The 20,429-nt window shown below is 46.7% G+C and overlaps 1 protein-coding gene across 1 annotated transcript; it reads right to left on the bottom strand.

Moving 5' to 3' along the window:
• Positions 1–575: 575 nt before the first annotated feature.
• LOC100502488 (uncharacterized) lies at positions 576–2,111 on the bottom strand. Its single transcript, NM_001397529.1, has one exon. The coding sequence runs from the start codon at positions 1,969–1,971 to the stop codon at positions 904–906; it is 1,068 nt and encodes a 355-aa protein (NP_001384458.1). The 5' UTR covers positions 1,972–2,111; the 3' UTR covers positions 576–903.
• Positions 2,112–20,429: the final 18,318 nt, after the last annotated feature.

Genomic DNA, 20,429 nt, shown 5'->3' with positions numbered 1-20,429 from the left:
TCACATTAAATTTTATATGGGAAAAATACGAGTAATGCATATATTTATAATATAGATAGAGAGACAAGGAATAACTAGTATAATGCACGTGTGTTGTGATGACACACAATAATAAATATTATATTTTATCTTACCTAAAAAACTAGAAAATTATGAGTTGAAAAAGAATATGATCTTTTTTTATAGTTTGTTTGGTCCACTCGTTTTCTTCAGCTAGCGAGACGGTACTATGTGTATGTGGGAGCTTTGCCGATGAGTGGAAACTTTGCAGTAGAGAACGACTGTGGAAACTTTGTAGTAGTAGAGATTTTAACGTGATTATTTGAAAAAAAAGCTTTATTATTATTGTTTGAAAATACCAGTGCTAATGCTAACCCTGCTGCTACTGCTCCATGCATAGATAGAGGTATAGAGGAGGAGCATTTCTCTTTGTGAGTGAACAGCTGCCACTGCCATGCTAGTAGCTGCTTAGCTAGAGAAACGAACGAATAAAACAATTGCAGCAGATACCTAACCTACCGACACACCTCCTGACATTGACTCAAATAATAAACACAAGGACAGTTTAATTTCCCTAAAATTAAAACACTGCTCCAGGAGCTATATAATATGCAATGGTGATCGTACAAATTATTTAATGATTCCTTGGACCAGTGATTAACAGTAGTATCATCATATCATATATAGTAGTATACATAATAACAGCTAGCTAGAAGCAGCAGCAGATGCATGCAGGTGGTAGCTAATAACAAAAGGTAGTGATAAAAGCTAGTAGTACTCTGATTTAGTAGCAAGAAGAAAGAAAGAACGAACGAACAAATTAAACAGATGGCGCCCAGCTCGCATCGTATGTCCTGTGGTCGTCGCATCCATGGCGCCATGCATGCAATGCAATGCAGCTAGCTACTCATCCTCGTGGCCATGGCTTTCCACCTCGTCGTCCTGACCATCGCCGGCCCTCCCCTTGCCAATGCCGTCCTCCTCTCCGTCGAAATCCTCAGCGCCGCCGTCCTGTCCACCTTCATTATTAGTGTTATTATTATTGCCCCCGCCGCCGGAGGCCTGCTCCCTGTCCATCCCGAACCCCGGCGGGCCGTAGCGCACGTCGGGGTACTTGACCACCGCGTCCAGCAGCTCCGAGCTCGCCTGCTTTGCCTGGCCCAAGCGGGAGTAGAGGCGGTCCAGCTCGTCGAAGTAGGGGCACGTCTTGGCGTGCGCCGGCCGCTTCTTGCCGCTCTCCTTGGCCTTGCGGAAGTACTTGTTGATGTTCTCCCACTTCTCCTTGCAGCGCTTGGCGCTGCGGCCGTAGCCCGCCGCCGCCATGCGCGCGCTCACCTCCTCCCACAGCGGGCCCTTGAGCCCGGGCTCCTGGAACCGCCCCTCCAGCCCCGTCCGCACCCGGATCAGCGCCTCCACCTCGTGCTTGGGCCACCGCGACGAGCTGAGGTGCAGCGACCCGCCACCCTCGGGGGCCGCCGCCGCGTCCCCGCCTTCGTACGGCACCAGCTCCTTTCCGGCCGCCGCCGCGTCTTCGTCGCCGGACGCCGGCGGCGGCAGCGTGATGGACTCGCCCGAGATCTTCTCCAGGTAGGCGATGATGGCGGCCTCCCGCGCCGCGGCGCTGGCGCGGTCCTGCGCGCGCGCGGCGGCCTCGCGGGCGAACTTGTCGGCCTCCTGCCGCCGCCACGCCTCGTCCCGCGCGGCGCGGTCCCGCTCGCGCCGCTCCATGGCCTCCAGGAACTGCCGGTGGAGGCTCTCCTGGTGCTCCATCAGCCGCTGCACCAGCCGCTCGAAGAAGGACGCCGACGCGCTCAGCTGCTCCTGCTGCCGCCGCCGCTTGCGCTTGCGCCGCGCCGCGTCCGCCGACGGCTGCGGCTGCACGACCGCCGCCGCCTCCTCCCCGGCCGAGGTCTCCGACGTGATGAGCTGCGGGCCCGCGTCCTCGGCCGTTATGCCCGGGAGGTCGGGCATGGCCGGCTCGAGGATGGCATTGTCGTCTCCGGTGAGGCCGGAGCCGGAGCCCGTCTGGGCGCCGCCCGCACCACCGCTCCCGGGCTTGTAGATGGCTTCCAGCTCGCTGAACAGCTTGTAGTTGCCGCCGCCCGCGGCCACGGCGGCCGCGGCATTGTCGTCGCCTTTCTTGAAGTAATTGGCCGCGGCAGCCGGCGGCGCGGGGGACTCCGGCGTGGCCACCTTCTCCTTCCCCGTCCTCTTGCTGCTGCTCGAGCTGTGCAAGTAGTCGATGTCTAGCGGCCGCCTGGGCATACAGAGGGATGGTAATCCATTACCACTTTACCAGAGAAGAAACAGAAGGATGGCGAGAATCTGTTGCATGCAAGAGCAAGATGCCGCCTTTTGTCTAGGTCACCACCAAACTTTTACTCGGGTGAGGTAATCATCGAATCCATCCATAGTTGGCGTAGAGAAAAGGAGAGCGACACACGAGAAACATCAGCACAAGGAATGAAAAAGTAGGTGCTCGAGTGAGGAGAGGAGGGAGCGCGGGAGAAGGGGAGAGGGGAACGCCATCAGCATCAGCCATTAGCAGTTCTTTCTCAATCATGCCACTATTATTGCTCGTCCTCTGCTCCCTCCCCACGAGCATGAGCAATAGCATCCGAAGCAGAGCAAGCAGCCAAAAAAGATGCGGTCTTTTTCTCCCATCTTTCTCCCCCTTCCGATTTCCACCAAGAATTCATTTTGATTGCGAAATTTAGGGAGAGCAGCAGTTGTGAGGGAAGAATAGATGCACAACAAGAGCACAGACGCCTACCAGGTGGGTTCTTTGATGGAGGTCTCCTCGTCGCCCGTCCAGCGGCGGAGGCGGCTCTCAGTGGCCGCCTCGTCGTCGTCGTTGCCGCCGCCGCCGCCAACGTGAAGCATCATGCCGCTGCCCACGCCGCCACCCCCGTCGTTGAGGGCGTCGTCGGTGCCTCCCGTGGCGCCGCTGCCGCCACCGGCGTCGACCGCAAGTTTGAAGTTCATGGCGGCTGCCAGAAATGGGGGAACGCCCGGAGGCGCGGCTACGCCCGAGGCCGCAGCTCTCCCGGCGCCCGCTGCCCCCGAGCTTTCCGGCACGGCGGCCTCGACGTCGAATCCGAGATGGTGGTGGTGGTGGTGGTGATGCGTCTGGGCCTGCGGCGGCTGCTGCTGCTGCTGCTGATGCTGTGGTTGAGGTGCCCACCTCGCTGGCGGCTGCTGGTGGTGGTGGTGCGGCGGCTGGGGCTTGTGGTGGTGGGGATGCTGCTGCTGCTGCTGCTCGTGGAAGAGCTGAAGGTGGTGGTGCCCCGCGGCGGCCGCCTGGTGCAGCAGCTGCTGCGTGAAGGGCGGCGGCGGCGCGGCGCCGAAGTGGGCGAAGTGCGGCGGCATGTGCGGCGCGTGGTGGTGGTGCTGCGGCGGCAGCGCGTGGTGGTGCAGCGGCTGGTACCTGAAGGGCCCGCCCAGCTCCTGGGCGGTGGCGGTCTGTGGCTGCTGCTGCTGAGGCGGCGGCGGCGCGGACATGGCAAAGCCGCCGTCCATGATGAACTGCTGGAACTCGGACACGCCGCCGTAGCCGGACTGCATGGCAGGCGAGCCGGGCAGGACTGGAGATGAGGTGATTTGTACTGCCAGTACTCACAGGCCACTCTGCACTTCCACTGGGCAGTTACTGCTGGCTAGGGAGCTGAGCAAAGCTGAGGTGACCTGACCTCGGCGGTGATGGTGATGGTGAAGCTTTGATTTGCTTGGGTTGTTGCATGTTGCTGTTGGACAGCAGCCAGCAGGAGGTTTGCTTGCTTGGCTTGTTACCCCAAACAAGGGAATTGCAAATTGCAAGCGTGGGGTGTGTGGATGAGTGAGCAAGGGAGGGTGGAAGATGGGGATGGGGATGGAGGTGGGAGGGAGGAAGAGGATGGATGGGCTTGGCCTTGTCTTTAATGGAGAGGAGAGGAGGGGCCTGCGGGCCTCTGGGTCACTGGGGCTGGGACTGGGAGGGGCGGAGGGCAGGCAAGCACAGGACAGACAGACAATGAGAGGACAGGCAGAGGCAGTACAGGGAGAGGAGACGAGAGGAGATAGAGGCCTGCTCTATCTTCTGGCAGTTTTTGGAAAGTAGCCCTCAGGCATTCGCTTATTTGTACATCTCTCCTTATGGTTAACTATTCATAATTATTAATTCCGATGTTATCTTAATTAGATATGATATTTATACTAGTATGCATCTGTTTTCTACACCCAGCTAACTTGATTTTGCAACGAATCGTATAAATAACATAACCCAACTATATATATATGATGCATGTGTGCATTTATAGTGGCCTGCGTGTTGCCCTTTTATTATGTAACTATTTTATTAGCTAGCAATAGCATAGTTTTTTTTATGTTATTATGGAGGACTTAGCATGAAGACACGAAGGACGAAAACTTGGCGACGAAGATCATCGTACTATATCATATTAATATGGTTATATGTTATAATTCATTTTTCTATCATACTGTTCATCCGTATATTTAAAGATGGCAACATGGAATTCCGAATATCTCTCTATTCCCGTCTCCACGACGATATTTTTTCCATATGGATCCCACGCTTCCCATCCCTATTCCCAGCGACGATAAATCCGACGCGGATCCTCGTCCCCGTTTAAATTATAGTTATAACGTACATCCTTTGTTATTATTGCAAAAATAATTGTCACTTATGTAGAACCAAAACCACTTGACAAGATCAAAACTTGTAGGAAACAGTGACGCCTAAGAGGGGGTGAAATAAGACTTTTAAAAACTTCTTTCTTAACTATCGAGCTTCCGACCGAAGCGTCGCGTGCCTCGTTACCTCCGGTACACGGTGGCGACCCTGACACAAACTCGCTTGTCACTGTCTCGAAAGACTACGCCCCACTCAATTTAATATTACAATGACTCGTGCAAGAGCCGAGGGTTGTGGTGGGTTTTTCTTACATCACTCAACTAACTAGAACTACACTAGAGGAAGCGCAATAGTGGTCTAACTAGTCTAAGCACCTCGCAAAGCACCTATACTAATAACTAGATGAATCTCTTGTGCACTTGTGTCTTGGAGCTCTTGGAAATGTGCCTCTATGCTTGAGATATGTTTCTTGTGCTACACACACTCCAAATGGCCGGTTGGAGGGATATAAATAGCCTCTCCTTGAAATAGAGCCATTGGACAAAAAGTAGCAGTTTCTGTCGTCGGGTACACCGGACAGCCCAGTGCACACCGGACATGTCCGGTACTCTAGCCACGTCAGCCGACCGTTGAGAAGAGCTGTTGTCGATCGCTGATAAAGTTGTTGTCGACCGTTGACCAGACTGTCTGGTGCACACCAGACACTCCAGTGCTCCAACTCTCGAGAGTCCATTTACGGAGCTCTCTGTGCAAGCTGTCCGATGCATACCAGACAGACCGACAACTTCACACTAGATAGCCCGGTGCACCACTAGTGCGCTGGATGACTACCTTTTTCTTGTATTCTTCAATCTTTTTTCCTTAGGCTCTTTTGGTATTGAGTCTTAGACTTGTGATTGATATTTGTTGATCTTCAAAGTATCTTTTAGGTCTTCTTTTGCAGTGTTGTATACTTAGAGCCTCAGTCCAATCCTCTTTTAAATCATGTGAATTACAATCACAAACACTTGAAGAACATTAGTCTACAAGGTTATGTTGATCATCAAACACCAAAATCACTTTAGCCAAATGGCCTGGGGTCCATTTTCCTTACACCTTATACACATTGTCAGTATGTAACGAATCATTATGTGTATATCAAAACGAACACATTTCTACAACGGGTAATATCTTGAGAAGATAACATTTATTTTTATCATTAACTACAACCCAAAAATATCGTCACATGCAAGTTTAACGGGTTCCACGGGAAACAGAGATGGGGATGCTTCCATGTCCCCCTACCCATTTACCCGTCAGGGGAGTATTTTCACCCGTTTACATCCCTGTGAGGTAAGAAACTTTCCCATCTCCATCCCCTAACGGAAGAATTCTCGAGGGCAATCGAGGATACAGTCCCCATTGACATCTCTACACATATTAGATATGATAGGTTAGCTTACCTCATAAACAATAAGAGTTCACTTTGATGCCTTCCAATTATTACGCCTATGGAAATTCTAATAGTCATTTGGTAGGTTTTTCAAAGCAGAGTGTCATCGATTATCTTGATCTAACAGGGTGGATGTCGAGTGTTTGTATGTATAGTGTTAGTTTGCTTAACATTTGAGAACAAACTAGGTTCCATTTATTTAAATATCATGTATTATGCACGATATCAATTGGTGATTGAGTTATATGTTCTAGATCATAAGATAAGTATGTTAATAGCATTAATATGAAAAAGCTTCAACTTAATAATTTGAATCTAGCATTATTGTCTAGTTCATGTAAATGAGAAACACCTAGATATTCTTCATAAAGGCGATATTCAACTCTTTGGATTTTGAATTATTTGAGACTTGTGAGTCGTCCTTGCTCGGCAAAATGGCTAAGGCATCTTTCGTTGCTCAAAGTGACAAAGCAAGTGACTTATTTGATCTACTACATAGTGATGTATGTCAAACAATTAATTTAGTAACAAAAGGTGTTTTTAGTAGTTCATCACTTTTATTAATGAATTTACTTGAAAGAGAAATGGCCTTAAACCATTTCTTGTATTTTGGTGCTTGATGACCATCACAGCCATTTCGACTAACTAGTTTGCCTAGTCTTTGATTCACAGGCTCATAAGATTCAACAGTTTAGTTTCTAAGAAAGAATCAGCTCAGATTCAACCAAATAGGGGTAAAACATGAGATAGATGAACTACCAATAGTTCTACTATTTGAATAAGTTCAAAATACCCCGAGGAACGTATTCAACAGTTCTAGAAAGGTTGGAATGCTCAAAATCAACATATCACTATTTTGGAGCTAGTTTGAGCAAAAGAAGAAATATGAACGAAAGAATCAAAATGTTCATGATCTATGATTTAGACTAGATGGAAAACTACTTGAGATATTTTTCTAAGTCATAGGATCTCTCTCAAGTTTAGCCAAAGCAACTTGGAAAAGATTGTTCAAATATCAACGGGAAGTCAGAAACTCAAGTTCTGAAATTGCCTAGCGCGGACCGTCCGGTCCCTTCTGGCGGACCGTCCGCGACATCGTTTCGACTTCGGCCAGGAACTAAAAATTGTGCATAGCCTGACTAAACCACAGACTATCCGGCTATATAGTGCGGACCGTCCGACTATAATTCACGGACCGTCTGCATGTGAAGACCTTGTTCAGCCCGAAGGTGACAATTTGAGCCAAAAGAATTATAGAGCTGGCGCGGACCGTCCGGGACCAAGGGCGGACCGTCCGAGTGGTGTCACTGAGGCAGATAGCCGTTGATCTGTCAGGCGTATCCGTTGAAGATGTCAGAATCGACCGTTGGAGGGTCGCGGACCGTCCGGGCCCTAGTCGCGGACCGTCCGCCAGTGCAATTTCTGGCAGATGCACCCCAACGACTATATGGGTGGTTGAGGGCTATAAAAGCCACCCCAACCAGCCCATTCACAAGCATTCATTGATCCATTTCATATACAAGAGTTGGGTATTCACTCCTATCTACTAGAGCAACACTTCTATACACATCAAAGCCTCACAAGTGCCACAAAAGAGAGATCAAGCAAGAAAGAGCTACTCGTGTGCGTTTAGTGATAGTGCCTTGTGAGAATCATTGAGAGAAAGTGTGTGCTACCTCTTGTGATCATTTGAGCGTGGAGTTTTGACTCTCATTCATTGTAAAGCTAGCAAGAGCCCCTTATCTTTGTGGTTGGCCTTGCGGAGACTTTGGTCTTTTGTTGACAAAGAAGAAGGAAAACTCGCTGGTCTTGGTGATCGTTGGAGAGAGGGAAAGGGTTGAAAAAGACCTGTCCTTAGTGGACTCCTCAACGGGGATTAGGTTCTTAGTGAACCGAACCTCGGTAAAACAAATCACCCGTGTCACTTGTGTTTATTGCTTGTGATTTGTTTGTCTTCTCGCTCTCTAAGTTCTCTTGCACTATTCTTTGTTAATATTACTTTGTGTTGATTTAAGTAAAATTCTCATATATAGAAGCAACGCCTTGCAAGAAAGAACTTGTGTTCTTCCTCTTCTTATCTAAAGTCCTCTTGCATTATTCTCCATAAACATTTCAATTGTGTTGCTTTGTATTAACTCTGCATTCTTTGAAAGCAATACTCTTTGTAAGCAAAGGACTTAGTTTTATACTCCGATAATTGTTCATCTTGTTCTAACCGCTAATCGAGGGATCAAGTTTAGGTTTAAAGTTATAATTTTCAGGTTTCGCCTATTCACCCCCCCCTCTAGGCGACTTTCAATTAGTATCAGAGCTAGGCACTTCATATTGAGTCTAACAACTTGAAGTGATGGCTCGGAGAAAATCCCAAAAGAACAAGAAGACACCTCCGAAGGAAAACAATGAGGTAACTCTTGAGATACTACTTTTCGATTGTCCTAATTATAGTTCATGGTCTACTAGTGTGATAAATGCTTTTAGAACCATGGACTCTCAATTAGAACAAATCTTATACAAGAGTGAAAGAGAAATAGGGTCAAACCTTTTCCTAAATGATTTTGGTGGTTGAATTTCCCAACACAAATAATTGGACTAACTAGTTTGCTCTAGATTATAAGTTCTACAGGTGCCAAATGTTCAACACAAACCAATAAAAAGTCCAAGAAAGGGTTCAAATAGAAAGGAGCAAAACCAACCCAAGGTTGTCCTGGTCTGGCACACCGGACTATCTGGTGTGCCACCGGACAGTGTCCGGTGCACCAGGGTGGATCAACTCCAACTCGCTAGCTTCGCGAATTTGGGGAGCCACTCCACTATAATTCACCGGACTGTCCAGTGTGCCAAGCGGAGCAACGGCTAACAGCGCCAACGGTCGTCTGCAAAAGTGAACAGTGCGTGAACAGTGCACGGACAACACGCGCAGATTTAGAGCAGGCGCAGAAGGCGCACCGGACAGTGAACAGTGACTTTCCGGTGCACCACCGAACTGTCCGGTGGCCCCACATGTCAGAGCTCCAATTGGTGAACCCTAACGGTTGGGTGACGTGGCTGGCGCACCGGACTGTCCGGTGCGCCCATCGACAGCAGCCTTCCCCAACGGCCATTTTGGTGGTTGGGGCTATAAATACCCCCAACCACCACACTTCAAGGCATACAAGTTTTTCAGCCAACACATTCAATACAAGAGCTAATGCATTCAATACAAGATACAATTAGAGTGAATTAAAATCTCTCCAAGTCCCAATTCCACTCAAAGCAATAGTGACTAGAAGAGAGAGTTTTGTCGTGTTCTTTTGAGCTCTTGCGCTTGGATCGCTTTTCTTCTTCCCATTTCTTGTTCCCAAGATCTTTGTAATCAAAGCAAGAGACACCAATTGTGTGGTGGTCCTAGTGGGGACTAAGTGTCCCAATTGATTGAGGAGAAAAGCTCACTCGGTCTAAGTGACCGTTTGAGAGAGGGAAAGGGTTGAAAGAGACCCGGTCTTTGTGACCACCTCAACGGGGAGTAGGTTTGCAAGAACCGAACATCGGTAAAACAAATCATCATGTCACTCTCGCTATTTGCTTGTGATTTGTTTTTCGCCCTCTCTTACGGACTCGTTTTTATTTCTAACGCTAACTCCGGCTTGTAGTGGTGCTTAAAGTTTATAAATTTCAGATTTGCCTATTCACCCCCCTCTAGGCGACTTTCAATTGGTATTAGAGCCTGGTATTTCATTAGAGCCTAACTGATAGTCGCCTAGAGGGGGGGGTGAATAGGGCGAAACTGAAATTTACAAATATAAACACAACTACAAGTCGGGTTAGCGTTAGAAATAAAACGAGTCCGTGAGAGATGGTGCAAAAACAAATCTCAAACAAATAAGGAGTGTGAGACAAGGATTTGTTTTACCGAGGTTCGGTTCTCGCAAACCTACTCCCCGTTGAGGTGGTCACAAAGACCGGGTCTCTTTCAACCCTTTCCCTCTCTCAAACGGTCCCTCCGACCGAGTGAGCTTCTCTTCTCAAATCGAAGCCGGGAACAAAAACTTCCCCACAAGGGCCACCACACAATTGGTGCCTCTTGCCTTGATTACAATGGAGTTTTGATCACAAGAATAAGTGAGAAAGAAAAGAAGCAATCCAAGCGCAAGAGCTCAAAAGAACACGACAAATCTCTCTCTCTAATCACTAAAGCCTTGTGTGGAATTGGAGAGGATTTGATCTCTTTGGTGTGTCTAGAATTGAATGCCTATCTCTTGTAAGTGGTTGAGAAGTGGAAAACTTGGATACTATGAATGGTGAGGTGGTTAGGGTATTTATAGCCCCAACCACCAAACATGACCGTTGGTGGAGGTTGTCTGTCGTATGGTGCACCGGACAGTCCGGTGCACACCGGACATGTCCGGTGCGCCAGCCACGTCACCAAAGCCGTTGGATTCTGACCGTTGGAGTTCTGACTTCTGGGCCCGCCTGGATGTCCGGTGGCGCACCGGACATGTACTGTAGAGTGTCCGGTGCGCCAGTATGGGCGTGCCTGACGTCTGTGCGCTCTGGCTTGCATTAATTGCTGTTGCAGGCGATCGTTGGCGCGAAGTAGCCGTTACCCCGCAGTTACACCGGACAGTCCGGTGTACATCGGACATGTCCGGTGAATTATAGCGAGGCAGCCATTGCAAATTCCCGAGGCTGCCAAGTTCCAGAGCCGCGTCCTCTTGGAGCACCGAACACTGTCCGGTGTACACCGGACAGTCCGGTGAATTATAGCGCGCCGACTTCTGAAAATTCCCGAGGCTGAGGAGTTCTGCGCGAAGTCCCCTGGTGCACCGGATAGTCCGGTGCGCCAGACCAGGGAGCCTTTCGGGATGCCTTCAGCTCTCTATTTTGAACCCAACATTGGTCTTTTAAATTGGCTTGTTGTGAACCTTTGACACCTGTATAACTTATACACTAGAGCAAACTAGTTAGTCCAATTATTTGTGTTGGGCAATTCAACCACCAAAATTATTTAGGAACTAGGTGTAAGCCAAATTCCCTTTCAATCTCCCCCTTTTTGGTGATTGATGCCAACACAAACCAATGCAAATATAGAAGTGCATAATTGAACTAGTTTGCATAATGTAAATGCAAAGGTTGCTTGGAATTGAGGCAATATAAATACTTACAAGATATGTATGGATTGTTTCTTTATTTTTAACATTTTGGACCACGCTTGCACCACATGTTTTGTTTTTGCAAACTATTTTGTAAATCCTTTTCAAATTTCTTTTGCAAATAGTCAAAGGTAAATGAATAAGATTTTGCAAAGCATTTTCAAGATTTGAAATTTTCTCCCCCTGTTTCAAATGCTTTTCCTTTGACTAAACAAAACTCCCCCTAAATGAGATCCTCCTCTTAGAGTTCAAGAGGGTTTTGATATATCATTTTTGAAATACTACTTTCTCCCCTTTTGAACACAATGAGAAACCAATTTGAAATTTACCAATTGAAAATCTTCTAATTTTAAAATTAGGTGGTGGTGCGGTCCTTTTGCTTTGGGCTCATACTTTCTCCCCCTTTGGCATGAATCGCCAAAAAACGGAATCATTAGATCCCTCGAAGTACTTTCTTCCCCTTTGGTCATAAATAAATTAGTTAAGATTATACCAAAGACGAAGTGCTTTCTCCCCCAAAGATGGAGAGTGGCTCGGAGCGACGGCGAGGGATGAGTTACGGAGTGGAAGCCTTTGTCTTCGCCGAAGACTCCAATTCCCTTTCAATACACCTATGACTTGGTTTGAAATAGACTTGAAAAACACATTAGTCATAGCATATGAAAGAGACATGATCAAAGGTATATGAATGAGCTATGTGTGCAAATTAGCAAAAGAAATTGCGCGAATCAAGAATATTGAGCTCATGCCTAAGTTTGTTAAAAGTTTGTTCATCAAAAAACTTGGTAAAGATATCGGCTAATTGATCTTTAGTGTTGATGTAAGAAATCTCGACATCTCCCTTTTGTTGGTGATCCCTAAGAAAATGATATCGAATGGCTATGTGTTTAGTGCGGCTATGCTCGACGGGATTATCCGCCATCTTGATTGCACTCTCATTGCCACATAGTAAAGGGACTTTGGTTAATTTGTAACCGTAGTCCCGCAGGGTTTGCCTCATCCAAAGCAATTACGCGCAACAATGGCATGCGGCAATGTACTCGGCCTCGGCGGTAGAAAGAGCTACAGAATTTTGCTTCTTTGAAGCCCAAGACACCAAGGATCTTCCCAAGAACTGGCAAGTCCCCGATGTGCTCTTTCTATTGATTTTACACCCCGCCCAATCGGCATCCGAATAACCAATCAAATCAAATGTGGATCCCTTAGGATACCAAAGCCCAAACTTAGGAGTGTAAGCCAAATATCTCAAGATTCGTTTCACGGCCGTAAGGTGAGCTTCCTTAGGGTCGGCTTGGAATCTTGCACACATGCATACGGAAAGCATAATATCCGGTCGAGATGCACATAAATAGAGTAAAGAACCTATCATTGACCGGTATACCTTTTGATCCACGGATTTACCTCCCGTGTCGAGGTCGAGATGCCCATTGGTTCCCATGGGTGTCTTGATGGGCTTGGCATCCTTCATCCCAAACTTGTTTAGAATGTCTTGAGTATACTTCGTTTGGCTAATGAAGGTGCCCTCTTGGAGTTGCTTTACTTGAAATCCCAAGAAGTACTTCAACTCCCCCATCATAGACATCTCGAACTTTTGTGTCATGATCCTACTAAATTCTTCACATGTAGACTCGTTAGTAGACCCAAATATAATATCATCAACATAAATTTGGCATATGAACAAGTCATTTTCGAGAGTTTTAGTGAATAAAGTAGGATCGGCCTTTCCAACTTTGAAGCCATTAGCAATAAGGAAATCCCTAAGGCATTCATACCATGCTCTTGGGGCTTGCTTGAGCCCATAAAGCGCCTTAGAGAGCCTATAGACATGGTTAGGGTACTCACTGTCTTCAAAGCCGGGAGGTTGCTCAACATAGACCTCTTCCTTGATCGGTCCATTGAGGAAGGCACTTTTCACGTCCATTTGATAAAGCTTAAAGCCATGGTAAGTAGCATAGGCCAATAATATGTGAATTGACTCAAGCCTAGCTACGGGTGCATAGGTTTCACCGAAATCCAAACCTTCGACTTGGGAGTATCCCTTGGCCACAAGTCGAGCTTTGTTCCTTGTCACCACACCATGCTCATCTTGCTTGTTGCGGAAGACCCATTTGGTTCCTACAACATTTTGATTAGGACGTGGAACTAAATGCCATACCTCATTCCTAGTGAAGTTGTTGAGCTCCTCTTGCATCGCCACCACCCGATCCGAATCTTGTAGTGCTTCCTCTACCCTGTGTGGCTCAATAGAGGAAACAAAAGAGTAGTGCTCACAAAAATGTGCAACACGAGATCTAGTAGTTACCCCCTTATGAATGTCGCCAAGGATGGTGTCGACGGGGTGATCTCGTTGGATTGCTTGGTGGACTCTTGGGTGTGGCGGCCTTTGTTCTTCATCCTCCTTGTCTTGGTTATTTCATCTTCCCCTTGATCATTGCCGTCATCTTGAGGTGGCTCATTTGCTTGATCTTCTACTTCATCAACTTGAGCTTCATCCTCATTTTGAGTCGGTGGAGATGCTTGCGTGGAGGAGGATGGTTGATCTTGTGCATTTGGAGGCTCTTCGGATTCCTTAGGACACACATCCCCAATGGACATGTTCCTTAGCGCGATGCATGGAGCCTCTTCATTACCTATCTCATCAAGATCAACTTGCTCTACTTGAGAGCCGTTAGTCTCATCAAACACAACGTCACAAGAAACTTCAACTTGTCCAGTGGACTTGTTGAAGACTCTGTATGCCCTTGTGTTTAAATCATATCCTAGTAAAAAGCCTTCTACAGTCTTAGGAGCAAATTTAGATTTTCTACCTCTTTTAATAAGAATAAAACATTTGCTACCAAAGACTCTAAAATATGAAATATTGGGCTTTTTACCGGTTAGGAGTTCATAAGATGTCTTCTTGAGGATTCAATGTAGATATAACTGGTTGATGGCGTAGCAGGCGGTGTTGACCGCCTCGGCCCAAAACCGATCCGAAGTCTTGTACTCATCAAGCATGGTCCTTGCCATGTCCAATAGAGTTTGATTCTTCCTCTCCACTACACCATTTTGTTGTGGCGTGTAGGGAGAAGAGAACTCATGCTTGATGCCCTCCTCCTCAAGAAAGCCTTCGATTTGAGAGTTCTTGAACTCCATCCCGTTGTTGCTTCTAATTTTCTTGATCCTTAAGCCGAACTCGTTTTGAGCTCGTCTCAAGAATCTCTTTAAGGTTTCTTGGGTTTGTGATTTTTCCTGCAAAAAGAACACCCAAGTGAAGCGAGAATAATCATCCACTATTACAAGACAATACTTACTCCCGCCGATGCTTATGTAAGCAATCGGGCCGAATAGATCCATGTGGAGCAGCTCAAGCGGCCTGTCGGTCGTCATGATGTTCTTGTGTGGATGATGGGCACCAACTTGCTTTCCTGCTTGGCATGCGCTACAGAGCCTGTCTTTCTCAAAATGAACATTTGTTAGTCCTAAAATGTGTTCTCCCTTTAGAAGCTTATGAAGATTCTTCATCCCAACATGGGCTAGTCGGCGGTGCCAGAGCCAACCCATGTTAGTCTTAGCAATTAAGCATGTGTCGAGTTCAGCTCTATCAAAATCTACTAAGTATAGCTGACCCTCTAACACACCCTTAAATGTTATTGAATCATCACTTCTTCTAAAGACAGTGACACCTACATCAGTAAAGAGACAATTGTAGCCCATTTTGCATAATTGAGATACAGAAAGCAAATTGTAATCTAATGACTCTACAAGAAAAACTTTGGAAATAGAATGGTCAGGAGATATAGCTATTTTACCAAGACCTTTAACCAAACCTTGATTTCCATCCCCGAATGTGATAGCTCGTTGGGGATCTTGGTTTTTCTCATAGGAGGAGAACATCCTTTTCTCCCCTGTCATGTGGTTTGTGCACCCGCTATCGATGATCCAACTTGAGCCCCCGGATGCATAAACCTACAAAACAATTTTAGTTCTTGACTTTAGGTACCCAAACGGTCTTGGGTCCTTTGGCATTAGAAACAAGAACTTTGGGTACCCAAACACAAGTCTTGGAGCCCTTGTGTTTGCCCCCAACAAACTTGGCAACTACCTTGCCGGTTTTGTTAGTTAAAACATATGATGCATCAAAAGTTTTGAATGAAATGTCATGATCATTTGATGCATTAGGAGTTCTCTTCTTAGGCAACTTAGCACGGGTTGGTTGCCTAGAACTAGATGTCTCACCCTTATACATAAAAGCATGATTTGGGCCAGAGTGAGACTTCCTAGAATGAATTCTCCTAATCTTGCTCTCGGGATAACCGGCAGGGTACAAAATGTATCCCTCGTTATCCTGAGGCATGGGAGCCTTGCCCTTAACAAAATTAGATAATCTTTTAGGAGGGGCACTAAGTTTGACATTGTCTCCCCTTTGGAAGCCAATGCCATCCTTGATGCTAGGGCGTCTCCCATTATAGAGCATACTTCTAACAAATTTAAATTTTTCATTTTCTAAGTTATGCTCGGCAATTTTAGCATCTAATTTTGCTATATGATCATTTTGCTGTTTAATTAAAGACATGTGATCATGAATAGCATTAATATCAATATCTCTACATCTAGTACAAATAGATACATGCTCAACGATAGAGGTAGAGGGTTTGCAAGATTTTAATTCTACAACCTTAGCATGTAATATGTCATTCTTAGTTCTAAGGTCGGAAATAGTAGCATTGCAAACTTCAAAATCTTTAGCCTTAGCAAGCAATTTTTCATTTTCAATCCTAAGGCTAGCAAGAGAAATGTTCAATTCTTCAATCCTAGCAAGTAAATCATCATCATTATTTCTAGAATTGGTAATTGAAACATTACAAACATGAGAATCAACCTTAGCTAACAAATTAGCATTTTCATTTCTAAGGTTGTCAGTTGTCTCATGGCAAGTGCTTAGCTCACTAGATAATTTTTCACATTTCTCAATTTCTAGAGCATAAGCATTTTTAACCTTAACATGTTTCTTATTTTCCTTAATTAGGAAGTCCTCTTGATAATCCAAAAGGTCATCCTTTTCATGAATAGCACTAATTAATTCATTTAATTTTTCCTTTTGTTCCATGTTAAGGTTGGCAAAAAGGGTACGCAAATTATCTTCCTCATCACTAGCATTATCATCACTAGAGGACTCATATCTAGTGGAGGATTTAGTTTTAACCTTCTTCTTTTTGCCGTCCTTTGCCATGAGGCACTTGTGGCCGACGTTGGGGAAGAGGAGTCCCTTGGTGACGGCGATGTTGGCGGCGTCCTCGTCATCGGAGGAGTCGGTGGAGCTCTCGTCGAAGTCCCACTCGCGGCACACGTGGGCATCGCCGCCCCTCTTCTTGTGGTACCTCTTCTTTTCTCTCCTTTTGCCCTTCTTGTCGTTATCCCTGTCACTGTCACTTGATAATGGACATTTAGCAATAAAGTGACCGGGCTTACCACACTTGTAGCAAACCTTCTTGGAACGAGATTTGTAATCCTTCCCCTTCCGTTGCTTGAGGATTTGGCGAAAGCTTTTGATGATCAAAGCCATCTCCTCGTTGTCGAGCTTTGAAGCGTCGATTGGTTGTCTACTTGGTGTAGACTCATCCTTCTTCTCCACCGTCGCCTTGAAAGCCACCGGTTGTGCTTCGGACGTGGAGGGATCATCAAGCTCGTTGATCTTCTTTGAGCCCTTGATCATACATTCAAAGCTCACAAAATTCCCGATAACTTCCTCGGGAGTCATTAGTGTGTATCTAGGATTACCACGAATTAATTGAACTTGAGTGGGGTTAAGGAAGATGAGTGATCTAAGAATAACCTTAACCACCTCGTGGTCATCCCATTTCTTGCTCCCGAGGTTGTGCACTTGGTTCACCAAGGTTTTGAGCCGGTTGTACATATCTTGTGGCTCCTCCCCTTGGCGAAGACGAAAGCGACCGAGCTCCCCCTCGATCGTTTCCCGCTTGGTGATCTTGGTGAGTTCATCACCCTCGTGCGCGGTCTTGAGTAGATCCCAAATCTCCTTCGCATTCTTCAATCCTTGCACCTTGTTATATTCCTCTCTACTTAGAGAGGCGAGGAGTATGGTTGTGGCTTGGGAGTTGAAGTGCTCAATTTGGGCTACTTCATCCTCATCATAGTTTTCATCCCCTACGGATGGTACCTGTGCACCAAACTCAACAACATCACATATACTTTTGTGGAGTGAGGTTAGATGAAATCGCATTAAATCACTCCACCTAGCATAATCTTCACCATCAAATGTTGGTGGTTTGCCTAACGGGACGGAAAGTAAAGTGACGGACGCCGCGTCGGAGCCGGAGGTGGATGTCGATGAAGAATCGGTCTCGTAGTAGACCACCTTCCTCATCCTCTTTTTCTTGTCCCAACTCCGATGCAGCTTGTGGGAAGAGGATTTCTCCTTCTTCTCTTTGTGATGTGAAGAAGATTTCTTCTCCTTCCCTTTGGAGGAGTCCTTCTTCTTCTCCTTCCTCTTGGTGCGGGACTCTTCTGGTGAAGTGCTCCTGTGGCTTGTAGTGGGCTTTTCGCCGGTCTCCATCTCCTTCTTGGCGTGATCTCCCGACATCACTTCGAGCGGTTAGGCTCTAATGAAGCACCGAGCTTTGATACCAATTGATAGTCGCCTAGAGGGGGAGGGGTGGTGAATAGGGCGAAACTGAAATTTACAAATATAAACACAACTACAAGCCGGGTTAGCGTTAGAAATAAAACGAGTCCGCGAGAGAGGGTGCAAAAACAAATCTCAAACAAATAAGGAGTGTGACACAAGGATTTGTTTTACCGAGGTTCGGTTCTCGCAAACCTACTCCCCGTTGAGGTGGTCACAAAGACCGGGTCTCTTTCAACCCTTTCCCTCTCTCAAAAGGTCCCTCCGACCGAGTGAGATTCTCTTCTCAAATCGAAGCCGGGAACAAAAACTTCCCCGCAAGGGCCACCACACAATTGGTGCCTCTTGCCTTGATTACAATGGAGTTTTGATCACAAGAATAAGTGAGAAAGAAAAGAAGCAATCCAAGCGCAAGAGCTCAAAAGAACACGGCAAATCTCTCTCTCTAATCACTAAAGCCTTGTGTGGAATTGGAGAGGATTTGATCTCTTTGGTGTGTCTAGAATTGAATGCCTAGCTCTTGTAAGTGGTTGAGAAGTGGAAAACTTGGATACTATGAATGGTGGGGTGGTTGGGGTATTTATAGCCCCAACCACCAAACATGACCGTTGGTGGAGGCTGTCTGTCGTATGGTGCACCGGACAGTCCGGTGCACACCGGACATGTCCGGTGCGCCAGCCACGTCACCAAAGCCGTTGGATTCCGACCGTTGGAGTTCTGACTTCTGGGCCCGCCTGGATGTCCGATGGCGCACCGGACATGTACTGTAGAGTGTCCGGTTGTAGGATCTAGGACACCGGCTAGAGGGGGGTGAATAGACGGTTTTGACTAAAAAACAACAATACTAAGTAAATTTAATCAATACAACAAGGGGAATAAATTTACTAGTATCAATAAGTAAACAATGTATGAAAGACCACTACGGAGATTGAATACTTGAAGAACAATAAGCAAAACACTAATCAATTGCAAGGCAATTAGTAATGCTAGAAGGAATAGACACCGAAATTTATCCCGTGGTATCGGTGATTTGCCGATCACCCCTAATCCACGTTGAGGTGGACTTCAAGCTCTCACTTGCTCCTCTATCAAGACACGACTTGATCTTTGAGCCAAGTGGACAAGAAATCACTCAATACCTCGATTCCACTAATGTCACCTTTGCCGCTCCGGCGAGGTAGGCGCGAACCCCTCACAATCAACACCGCGGCTTCTCCACAATCTTCTTGGAGAGCTCGACAGAGACAATCACCCGAGCCGTCTAGGAGGCGGCAACCTCCAAGAGTAACAAGCCAACGACGCTTGCTCGGTGTACCACCTAGTGCCTCAAGAATCACCAAATGATGCAAATGCACTAGGAACCCTCAATCTCTCACTAGAATGCAACCTCAAGCAAAGAGTGTGAGAGAGTGAGTTGGAGGATCACAAATGAGCTCAATGTGTGCAAGGAATAGCCAAGAGAAGTCTCACACACGAGCTACCCTTCTATTTATAGTCCCCCATCTGAAACCAACCGTTATGTGCAAAAGGGGCAGTTCTGCGCACGCGCGGACCGTCCGCGCCCTAGGGTCGGACGGTCCGTCGTACACTATAACGGCTATAATGACCGTTGAAACATGTCAGAGCAGACTCAAAAGGTGGGTCCGGACCGTCCGCCCTTCAAGGTCGGACCGTCCGCGACCTGGCAAGTTCAAACACCCGAGCCTCGGATCAAACGGAGTTAACACACGCGGACCGTCCGGCTATAAATCCCGGACCGTCCGCGACCTGAGACAGTACTGTCCGGACTGGTCCGCCGGACCGTCCGTAGTACAAATCAATAAAAACACACAGTCCCTGTCCAAAAACGAGTTAGACACATGCGGACCGTCCGCGCCTCACAGGCGGACCGTCCGCCTATAATTCAGGGACTGACCCGAAGCCTACCTTCCTCTGGTCAGGACTGCGGACGGTCCGGCCCTAAGGCCCGGACGGTCCACAGTGCAAAAAGAATACAGAGTCAACACAAATGGTCAAACCTCGGACCCTCTGGAGGATCGCGGACAGTCCGCCCCAAGGGCCGGACAGTCCGCGCGACCAAGACTTCTCAAATTCCAAACATGCTTTTGAATGAACTTTTAACTCACGAAATGAGAAGCGTTGTTAGTCCTTATGTAAATGCAACTACTTGATGCTCTATGAGGCACTAAGTTTTACACAGATCTAAGTCATTGACCCCTCTTAATAGTACGGCTATCTAGCCTACTAATCCGGTCAAGTATCTTCTCTAAACTCCTCAAGACCGGCAAAAGTAAAACCTATATTATACCTTTGCCTTCATCTGATCCACAACCAATGCGTATGACTCTTCAACATTTCCTGTTCTATGTGGTCCAACCCTGCATTCTTATTTCTCCAAGAATCGTTAGTCCACAAGTAGTTGTCATTAATTACCAAAACATTACCATAGGGGCCTAGATGATTCACAATCTCCCCCTTTTTGGTAATTGATGACAACACCATATAGTATATTAAAGAGAAGTTTTAGTTTCTCCAAATCTCTCTCATACCTAAGGTATAAGATAGATCTTGGAGATGAGTTTCATAGGACTTATCTTGATTTGAAGTTCTGTC

This window comes from Zea mays, chromosome 4 (genome assembly GCF_902167145.1).
Source record: "Zea mays cultivar B73 chromosome 4, Zm-B73-REFERENCE-NAM-5.0, whole genome shotgun sequence".
Classification (NCBI taxonomy): Eukaryota; Viridiplantae; Streptophyta; class Magnoliopsida; order Poales; family Poaceae; genus Zea; species Zea mays.
The sequence above is the reverse complement of the archived record's forward strand: the minus strand, read 5'-3'. Positions and strand labels throughout refer to the sequence as shown.